Source organism: Symphodus melops (assembly GCF_947650265.1).
Source record: "Symphodus melops genome assembly, chromosome: 17".
NCBI classification, from domain to species: Eukaryota; Metazoa; Chordata; class Actinopteri; order Labriformes; family Labridae; genus Symphodus; species Symphodus melops.
In genome coordinates this window covers 11669669-11679748 of record NC_136707.1, presented here as the reverse complement: position 1 = coordinate 11679748, position 10080 = coordinate 11669669, and the positions used below count along the sequence as shown (strand labels likewise).

At 39.8% G+C, this 10080-nt stretch overlaps 3 protein-coding genes across 4 annotated transcripts in view; 2 read left to right on the top strand and 1 right to left on the bottom strand.

The window, feature by feature from the left end:
• elof1 (elongation factor 1) overlaps positions 1-10080 on the top strand; it is a 383117-nt gene that overhangs the window by 351963 nt on the left and 21074 nt on the right. The window lies entirely within an intron of this gene.
• On the top strand, positions 17-3526 carry swsap1 (SWIM-type zinc finger 7 associated protein 1). 2 transcript variants are annotated; one of them, XM_079366888.1, is made up of 3 exons: positions 17-142; positions 273-487; positions 2539-3526. In XM_079366888.1, the coding sequence occupies exons 1-3, from the start codon at positions 127-129 to the stop codon at positions 3106-3108; spliced, it is 801 nt and encodes a 266-aa protein (XP_079223014.1). In that variant the 5' UTR covers positions 17-126; the 3' UTR covers positions 3109-3526. The 2 variants fall into 2 exon arrangements, with proteins under 2 accessions (XP_079223014.1, XP_079223013.1); XM_079366887.1 differs by having other exon boundaries at positions 17-487.
• epor (erythropoietin receptor) lies at positions 3460-8699 on the bottom strand. The gene is made up of 8 exons (XM_079366871.1): positions 8403-8699; positions 7941-8076; positions 7649-7815; positions 6632-6783; positions 6395-6551; positions 6150-6237; positions 5944-6031; positions 3460-5625 (listed from the first exon to the last, which is right to left on the bottom strand). Exons 1-8 carry the CDS (start codon positions 8581-8583, stop codon positions 4879-4881), a joined length of 1716 nt encoding a protein of 571 aa, XP_079222997.1. The 5' UTR covers positions 8584-8699; the 3' UTR covers positions 3460-4878.

Below are 10080 nucleotides of genomic sequence, written 5' to 3'. Positions count from 1 at the left end.
TGGCCTTTCGTTTATTACATAATGAAGAGAGATACTTTGCGGACATACAAACAACCGAGGCGGAACGGTAGCGCGCATCTGGTCTGTTTTTCAAGGACAGAAACAGCATGAACACCACTGTGCAACATGAAAACAAACGCGGGTCACTTTTAACACTATTGCATTAACACTATTATCATCAAGGCGTTCGTCGAGGAAGATTTGATGTGTGTCAGTGTTCGTCATGGCAGATATTTTAGCACTTGTGTTTAGGACGTTCATGTCAAAAACAGGCTCAGAGGATGACTTCAAAGTCGTACCATCATGGTCGAGCAGTGGCGCGCTGGTACTGGGAGACATCAGCATTAGCCGCTCTTTGCTCCTTCTCACTGCCGTGACAGCTGCCGACATGGGGATGAAAGTGATGTTCTTCACTGCAACACAAATTCAAAGCCTGCCAGTGTCTCTGCAGAAATGTATACCCAACCTGAGCCCAGAGAGCCTTAAGGTACAAAAGTCACATTACTTTTTCTTTGCTTAATTTAATTTATACTTTGTAGAAAGAAAATTCGCTTTACACTCTGTTTCATTGACATTAACACACACACAGGCTGAAATACACACTCATGCACAAACAGGATCCTAGTGACATGCATTAATGGAGAGGTCTCAGAGTGAGGGACGCTCCAGAGCAGTTTTGGGGTTTAGTGCCTTGCTTAAAGACACCTCGGCAGTGCTCAGGAAGTGGACTGGCACCTCTCCAGCTACAGGACCAATTTTCCATGAACTGGCAACCCTCCGGTTCCCAACCCAAGGCCCTACAGACTGAGCTAACGCTGTCCCCATTAGTTGTTTTCATGGTAAACTTGCTATTTATTTAGATTTTAGACCAATAAACCATTATTTGTAAACAGTACTCAGGTCGTCAGGTTGTGGAATATCTCTGATGTTTTACCTCTCCAGTAGCTTACAATGTCTCTTAATATTTTGCGGTATGTTTAAAGTCATACTTTTGATTTTCAATTCTCAATTTTAATCATCAAATATGTTTTAATACTTACACTTATGCACTGGAATGCTCATTTCACATTTACTATGTCAAAAGTGTTTGACATAAACAGCAAGAACATGACTATTCTACAGTGGCTGCGAAGTGCAAAGTTTGAAACACTTTTGCAAAGCTTGAAACAGATTTACATTTTGCTAAAAAATGTTTACATTTTAAGAAAAACAATTACAAAAGTAAAACACTTTTACCGAGGACAGAACTAATTTACATTCCAGAAAAACTCATTTTCAAGATGCAAAACACTTTGGAGAACAGAGGCAAATTTACTGTCGGCAGAAAACTTTTGCCAGTACCCAAACAAATTTACAAAAAAAAAACCTGGCGTCAATTATGTTGTTTTGACAGAAAGGCGGTGGCTGTGTCTGAAATCACTCACTCATTCCCTACTCACTATATAGTGAGTTTAATTTAGTGGACTATATAATGCTCTCACTCAGAAACATTTCGGACACTACTCGCTCCCTCACAGTAATCTCATTGTTGTTGCGACACTGAAACATGCAGCTAAGCAACGGCTGAGGATTTATCGGCAGGAAATAATGGCATAATTTCAATTGAACATTTTTATAATACTGAGTTTATTTTCACGAAAACATTTAAATATAATAAATACATATAAGATATTGAATTTTAATGAAACCATAACTAATTTCTTTATGCCCACAGAATCTCGCCTGGTGTCTGTCATCTTTATTAGGACAAGCTGCCATTTCTAACATTAACAGTATTTACTCTTTATTTAAGCTGATCAAAGATTTCATTAAAAATGCATGTGTCCAGAATGAACAAGCTCTGACTTTATAAGGCTTAAGTCTTCCACACATATCTACCGCTCTCTCACAGAATAAAACCCTTGAGCTATGAATCCTCTCCTGTCCTGATTCTCTGACCGGAAGCATTTCCATATCTGCTGACCCAAACTAAAAAAAAAATGTTCCGAAAGTTCAACCATTATTTTAGTACATTCCCTTTAAACACACTTTCAAAAGTGTTTCACATTACACTCACTTGTAAAAACACCTGTGAAAGTGTTTCACATCTTATAAATGTTTATTTATTTTTGTCCTTGGAAACATTGTTTTGTTTTTGTATTTGTGTTTTATAAAATGTAAAAATGTTTACTAACATTTTATGCTTTTTTTTTCAAAACAGAGAAGTTTGGCATTCTTTTTTTCTTACTCTTATTTGTATTTTTATCAAATTTGTTTCCCCCTCTAAACTACTTCAGTTTTTGCAATGAACAACTCAAATCTGCTCAATTTATCCACGCATGTCAACAGACACAAGAGGGGTGTTTCACTGAGCCATGAGGTCCTTGCATGCACCTGCACTCACTCACTCCCTCTCTCTCTCTCTCTCTTTCTCTCTCACACTCCAATTTTATGAATAAATCAAATATGACTGTGTGGAAAACACTGCATTTTTACCAGATACCATAATTTAAAGATTTTGTGTCACTCAATGCAGTTTTTCTTTTTCTTCTTTCCAAGAAAATCAAGTTTTGCTATCCCTGCAGAGTGGAGGAGCTGCTTCAGCAGTTGGCCAGCCTTCATGAGTCCATCAACATATCTCCGACACCTCCCTCACTGATCATAGTTGACAGGCTAGAGGGCTACATGTGCAATCCTGTAGGTGGCACCACTGCTGGATTTTACCCAGGAGAGCTGTCCTGTGCAGCACACCTGGCTGCATTGTTGTGCGACAGTGCTGCCTTCCTCACACAACTCCTGAAACAACGCTCCTCCACTTCCGCCCCCTGCCGCTTCATAGCCTCCTTTCAGTCAGACGTGGATACTGAGAAAGCAGGTGGAGAGGCCGCTGCAACAGATCCGGTCCTTGATATCCTTGATCGCTATTTCCAGGTTCGTTGTACTCTGGACAAAGACAGAAGCTATGAAGCTGCAGCAGCTGGACTACAGGAGGTGTGGCACATTTTCCTCTCGACGACAGTCAACACCCAACCCTCTTGTACCGAAGACCATAAGGACAGGCTAAGTAAGAACCAAGAGTGGAAGCTGTTAATTTTTCCTGACGGTTTAATGGAGTTTAAATCGATATAAATGTGTTTGCACCAAAGACTTGAGCAGTATAGTTTTTGAGAGTCATTTAGTTCACGCAGGAACTAGTTTTGTTCCAAAATGTGCTGTGTTTGGCATTGCTCAGCATTGAGTTAAAGCAATTAGGTATTTCTAATAATACTTATCTATAATAGTGCCTGCTGCACTGTCTTAGTTCCTTGTAGTTGCTAAATTCAGGCAATGCCTTTTTTATCCATGCTATAGAGCAGTCTTGCCTTTTCTATAGCTGATATGTGATGCCTCAGGAATTTCATCCAGCCTTGTTGTCTTTATACTAATGAAATATATTGTTTTATGTTCTCCACATTCACATATCAGTTAACAAGACAGCAGTGGTTTGACATGTACAACATTTAATGACTTGAAATGTCAAACAATAAAAAAAGTTCATAGACATGGAGTAATGTGTTTGTCATTCATTGAACAGTTGCTACAAAATGTTATTTCCAGGGCCCAATCTAAGAAAAGTCTTAGTCTGGGTTAAAAAAACAAACAAAAAAAAACTTTAAAAGAAAGGATATAATGTTTTTTTTGTTTTTTCACATATACATCTTGTAAAACTATTAGTGGTCTTTAGGTGTGGAACTCCTGATGCTGAAGCGGGTGAGACATTGGACTTAAATGGCTGATATCACTGTTAAAGAACTGCTACATTATTTAATAAACATCTGTACAGAATAATATTTGGGACTGCTCTTCAAAATGAAGACAAGGAGTAAAATATAAATATACTGTAATGCAAAGTTCAAATCATAAAACTATTTGTTAGAGACAATAACTTGGTTTGAAGATTTGAACTTGTTCTCCCTGCTTTATCCCTTTTTTAAAATGTGATCTTTTTCTGGTGATGCAGTTAGATATCTTCAGACAGATTCAAATTTCCTCTGAGAGCTGGACAGTTTTTGGTCAATGTAAGTCAAACCATCCATATTCATTTGGGAACTTATGAAAATGTGTAACTTATTATTTATGGTAATACAATTGTGATTTAAATGCAGCAACTATGTTTATTTGAATAGGAACACAGTCCAGACATTTTTAACCATAATGGAAGTGTAGCAATTGGAATGAACGTGTTCCAGACTGGAACATGTTGGGAAGTCTTTTTACAATGTGTTTCACCTCTGATGGGGAACATGACAAACATGCTGAACATCAAAATGGTAGCATTTTAAAGCCACTGTCACTATAATGGTAGCATTTATTTAAAAAAACAAACTGTGCTGCCTTCACTCCTCAAGATGTCAAGTTGTGTTTACAGAGGTGGTCATGGGCACTGATTTAATGATGGACAATATAACAGCTAATCCATTGATCTGTGGTCAGGGACTGATGTGATGGAAGATGTGCACTGCATTCAGAGCCAAATTTCTATGTAGAAGTTGAGTTGAACATATTTACAAGTCAAATACGAGCAAGAGATCATTCTTATAACATTTAAGTAACGTAAGTATAGCCTCACACTGATGCTTGCGTAGCTGTAGACAAAAGTAAGTGGTCTACAGTATTTCAAAGCATTGACTCAAAGGCATTGAGCCTTTGTCTTTTTTTTGTTGTTGTTTTTTTTAGATTTTCTTAAAATACAGAAAATATAGAGTATCACCTGTCCTATACTTAAAGTCTGCTTCGGAATCCTTTGTACACCTTATTTACAGTTGATTTGAAATACTGTAGCTTATGGTTGAATTCACTGCTCTTCACGGTCTGTTTTTAGCACTAGTCCATGTTCAAACTGTCCAGCTTTACTGCCTCTCAGCTGTCAACATCATGGCAAGGATGCTGCCTCAACAAGAATGGTCTCCCATGAGCAGGGATGTCATTCTTGTACTCATTGGCGTAGATAACCATTTTTCCAATGTCATCTGCTCTGCTCATGGGGCTGTAATCCATAGAGACTCCTGAGTCTGCCACTGCCATGTAGGTGCATTCTGCAGGGCCTCCAGGCATCCAGGTATGGTTTGGGTAATCAAAGCTGGACTGCGATGACAGTCGACCTGACCCGGAGTTCTGCTGAACAGATCCCAGGTCAGAATGAGATTCAGATGACACTGTCTTTCTGGAGGCAAATAACGCCTCAAGGGGCGAGGCCTCCTCTAGAATGTCATCCAGGTGTTCAGTGTTGCTGCAGTTATTGGCACTGAGGGTCACATAAGCATCTTGAGATTCCAGAAGAGAAGACTGGGAGCTGGGAATTGTGTCTTGTTGGAGCGCCCGTAAACAGTCCATTAGCCAGTGATCATGTGGTGCGGCTCTTGATCCCTCCATCCCAGCGGAATCAACCATTTCAGTCATCTCTCTCTTCTCCAGCCTTTTCTTTATATCCATGTTGTTCTGTTTTCCAAGGGTCAAAGCCCTAGAGGCCTTTGGTGGCAGAGGCGGGGAAGGCAGTGAGGGGCACAGGCTTAGCTCTGAGAGGACTTCCAGGGGAGAAGGGCATTCTTCTGAGTTGAAAAAACCTCTTGTCAACCTTAAGCCTCCATTGGACTGCCCCAACCACTCCTGTACAGAAAAAAACCCCCAAAGGATTGTGAAAACTAGAAATGTCCTTGCCTTTATTCAAATATAGATAGTTTTCCTCTCATATCCAGTAATGTCTTGGTGTTGTCATTTGTGAATAGATAAGTAAAGGTCCATCTTCAAATAAAGGTCTTCTTTATTAGTTAATTTCTTATGCAAATGTTAGCATGCTAACAAACAAAATACAGCAATAAATTAAATACTAAAGATCAGTTTGAAAGAATGATCACTGTGGTTATGCATGTTGTTAATATAAGCCTTGTAAAGCCTCTAGCAAGGCTGTGCAGTTGTCTTGCTTACCTCAAAGTCTCCATCATAGACAGTAAAAAGACCATGGAACTTGCAGTCAGGAGTTGGAATATTTGGCCAAATTTTCTTCACAAGAAATCTGAAAAAATACAGATGCAGAAAATTCAGTGTTTCCTTTATCCATTAAACATTGCAGAAAGGTTTCTGGCAGTGACATATAGAGTGGTAGATCTGCTATTTTGTCCTGGATGATTTACCTGCGGTGGTACAGGAGCACTGTGAGCGACACCACAATGAGGATGAAGGAGATTATGAGAGTCAGGGACACGATGAGAAGGTCTAGTTCTGGTAGAGGCACAGCATGGTCATAAAAAGTTGAAAGATCAAACACATTGGACTAATACTGTTCAGCAAACACCTCTTGGAATAAATGCCAAGGAATGCTGCTTGGAGGTCAGGCATTTATCACATCTTTGTATCCCATAACTGAATCAGTAACTACCTGCAGGCAGTGTTTCCATGTACACAGGGTCACTCCAGGCACTCCAATAGCCATTATAGCTAATCCCATCCAGTTTTACACGAACTCGCACCTTGTAATTTGTACTTGGCTGCAAACCTCTCAAGATCATTTTTGAGCAGGCTTTTGCGACATCTACCTGCAAAACATCATCATTTTATCATTACAGGCCATCAAGGACACCTACCAATCAACAATGCATTATTTAATCAGGCATACCTGCCACACATGGCTGTCAGCTGTAGCATAGCTGACCTCGTACATCATGCTGTCATCCATGTACTTCAGAGGGGGGGGCACCCAGCTAACATTTAACTGGCCTTGATGACCTGGGTGACTCACTGTCACATTAGCTGGAGGGTCTAGAAGAACTACCATGAGAGAGACAATTAATTGCAATTAATTTGCCAGGAAGGCACAACAAACAATATGGCACAGACATCCCTCCAAAACTGAAAACAATTAGCTTTCATAAGTAGTTAATTTTTTGTCAAAGGGTTATGGTTAGTCTGATAGTGGCTTAAAAAATAAGATTTTTGGTCTCAACAAAAAAAGCTGTTAAATAATATCTATTTTATTAATCCTATGAGGGGAAATTCAATTTTACACTCTGTTGTTTGAAGAACAACTACACATACTGTAGGCTGAAATACACACACATGCACAAACAGCACTAACATGCCCTAATGGAGAGACGTCAGATTGAGGGGACTGCAGACAGAGATGTTGGCAGGCGGTGCCTGGTGGGGGCAACTCAGCAGTGCTTAGGAAGTGAACTGTTACCTCTACAGCTACAAGACCAATATGGATTTGGTCCAAGCCAAAGTTTGCACAGACTGAACAACTGCCGCCCACAGTATGTTGTGGTCAAAATGCTTCACTATGTTCACTAGATAGGTGCTAACTTTATTTATCTGCCATACTTTTTGCAAGGCAGTTAGTGTAGATTCAGTTTTTTAAGAAGTCATTTTAAAATAGTTTCCAGCTTCAGACAAAAACCTTGGTATGAAAGTTGTGGGCTGTCAAACCGAAACCGTGAGACATTTCTTTGTCAGCAACAACATGACATATTAGGCAGTATTGTAATCAATGTTTAAAATATCAAGAATTTCATAACTGAAGTAGTTCAAAGAAACAGAAACGGGAATAGAAGAAGCAATAAAACTTAATTGTCATGCAACACCTTTCAGTCGTCAACAGTGCTTTTTAGTGGGATTGAAACAGAAAATAACTTACAGACAAGCTCAACAAGAAGGCTGCGGTTGTGGATCAGTGTTCCCTCTCGGAGAACCTGTATGTCCATTTGGACAAACATCTGGGTTCTGTTCAGATGGCACATGAACAACCTCTTCCCACCTGCTGCATGGAGGACTCGCAATGGGCAACTGTTGCTGTGTTCATTTCTAAAAAGGGAAGAAGAAAACCGAACACTTGGGCTTAAGAGTGGCTTTGAACTACAGTGTAATTGATCCTATTGAGCTCCTCGTGGTTTCGTCTTAGACTATGTCCTCTACTAAAAGTGACTTACTGGTAGGTGTATGTAAATGAGTACTGATCCACAGTTCCGGCCCTCTCCTCATCTTCCTCCCAGAAGCATGTGAAGTCTTTTCTGCCCTCAGCAAAGCACTTTGGGTTCTCTGGCACCTCTTTCAGTAGTGTAGACACTGAATAAGTGAAGTTAGGGGAACAGCAGATGAGTGGAGAGGCAGTCAAAACATTACTTTTAACTGCTCTTTCATAATATAAAATAACAAAGAGTAAAGTATTTACCCGCTTTTTGTAAAGTGTCTTGAGATATCATGTGTAATGAATTGGCGCTATAATTGGGGTTTGATTGTTGATTGATATTATTATAAAAAATAACTTGATTGAACCAACTTAGAAGGATTTCATCTGTACCTAATGTCTCAAGATATTTTAAACTTTAATGTTCAGTTTTCTTTTTAGTACAGGTAAGTCAAAGCAAGGCCTCCCAAAAACTTTATCCTACCTTTTTTTTCGAAATAACGTGCGCCCTGGACGACTGAAGCTGTCATCATGGCGCAAAATATCACGTAAAGTGTCCCAAACCGGTTCGGGTGGTTGCATTTCATTCTTTTTGTCTTCTCCGCAAACAGAAAGACTGTTGCTTTCTGATGTCTGCACGCATAACTGGAGAACAAACACGACATAAACTCTTGTGATGCAGCTCTCTCCTGGGCTTGTTATTTTGTAGATAGAGTGGATAGCGCAACGTGGTTACGCGCCTGCTCGAGAGCGATAAGGTGTGCAGAGCTGAGCTGTTTACTTTTTTCCAAGACTAAGTGAAAATGAGGTGGGGTTAGAGTAGTACCGTAATAAGAAAGTTTTACTCCCTTGCTGATGGGCGGGAATTAAGCGCTCATTGATGTGAAGGACTTATTTTAAGACTTGTGTCGTGCGTAAAAGTGCATCAATGTCCCACGCAGGCCAGCCAGCCAGCCAGCAGATGATAGATAGATAGATAGATAGAATCGTATGGGGAAGTGGCAACATAGGAATTACAATTTAATAACATAGGCCTACATAAAAGTAATAATTGTACTTTTCATTAATGGATATAGCTCCTGAGCTCTTGACTATCGCCTTTCAGTCGCAGCCAGGAGTTGAGGAGGCAAACACCTAACAGGATGCGATTTCAGAAGTTCTGACCTCAGCATGTGGCAACCCATGAGCCATTTTTCACATGTGCATGTGTTGAAGTAACCGAAACCGCCGAGTAGGCCATATACTCACACACATAAGAAGCAGAGCTAAACGGTTCTTATCTTCTAACTTCACCCGCGTGTTTTCTTCGCTTGACCTGCATTATCAAATCTGCAGACACGTCTGCTTGTTCAACTCTGATAAGAAGCACAGGGGGCGTTGCAGCCTCTCCCCCTCAGTTTATATGCAATCAAACCCCTCTTTGCATCACATAGAGAGGTGAAGACAGTCTGACCACGGATAATTGGTTTTAACTTTTAGAAATCATGGATCAGAAAATGGCTTTCAGTAATGGAAGATACAACTTTTGACATCGCCTAGTAAAATTCAGTGCCATGTATGTAACCTATGTGTGAAATAGGTCAGTTATAAGCAAACCTACATCTCATTTAAGGACTGATCTTTACTACTGTCTGGTACAACTATGGCAATGTGTTAACTAATTTTTCCCCCTCAAAAAGAATAATTAGTGATGTAATCTTAGAAAAAAGTGTCCAGTGTCATTTTTTTAGAACGTTTCACTCAAACTTTGGCCAATCTGTCTGATGCTGCTGTCTCCTTTAAATATCAGAAAGACTGCCCTTATCCCTTCATAGTGTCATTCTAATCTAAAATCTCTCTTTTTTTCGAGGGTTACCCAAGAAATCAAAACATTGATTTAGTAAAAAAGATCATATTAAAACATAGTAAAAACCCAGGAAGAATTACACAAACTTCAGATTAAGTCAGTTTGAAAGAATTGGGGCCCTGCAAAGAAGAAGTACTTGTTTTTAACTGGCCACTATGACAGGATGAGGAGGATAGAGAAACCTGCATTGTGACCATGGCAGTGTGGTTTCTCTGTTTTTTTCAGATAAAACGTGTAAAAGCCTGATCAGATGTTTTGAGGTTAGGAGGAAGGATGGTCATAAATTGCACTTGCAGATGCTGCTGTCACTACGCGC

Excerpts from the sequence above, each read along its gene's own strand:
- swsap1 (XM_079366887.1), top strand. The coding sequence starts at position 224 with ATGGCAGATATTTTAGCACTTGTGTTTAGGACGTTCATGTCAAAAACA. Across the intron at positions 488-2,538 it reads TGAGCCCAGAGAGCCTTAAG|AAAATCAAGTTTTGCTATCC; the intron begins GTACAAAAGTCA and ends CTTCTTTCCAAG.
- epor (XM_079366871.1), bottom strand. The coding sequence starts at position 8,583 with ATGTCGTGTTTGTTCTCCAGTTATGCGTGCAGACATCAGAAAGCAACA. Across the intron at positions 6,784-7,648 it reads CCTTCTTGTTGAGCTTGTCT|TTCTTCTAGACCCTCCAGCT; the intron begins GTAAGTTATTTT and ends CTCTCATGGTAG. Across the intron at positions 6,552-6,631 it reads CTGACAGCCATGTGTGGCAG|GTAGATGTCGCAAAAGCCTG; the intron begins GTATGCCTGATT and ends GATGTTTTGCAG.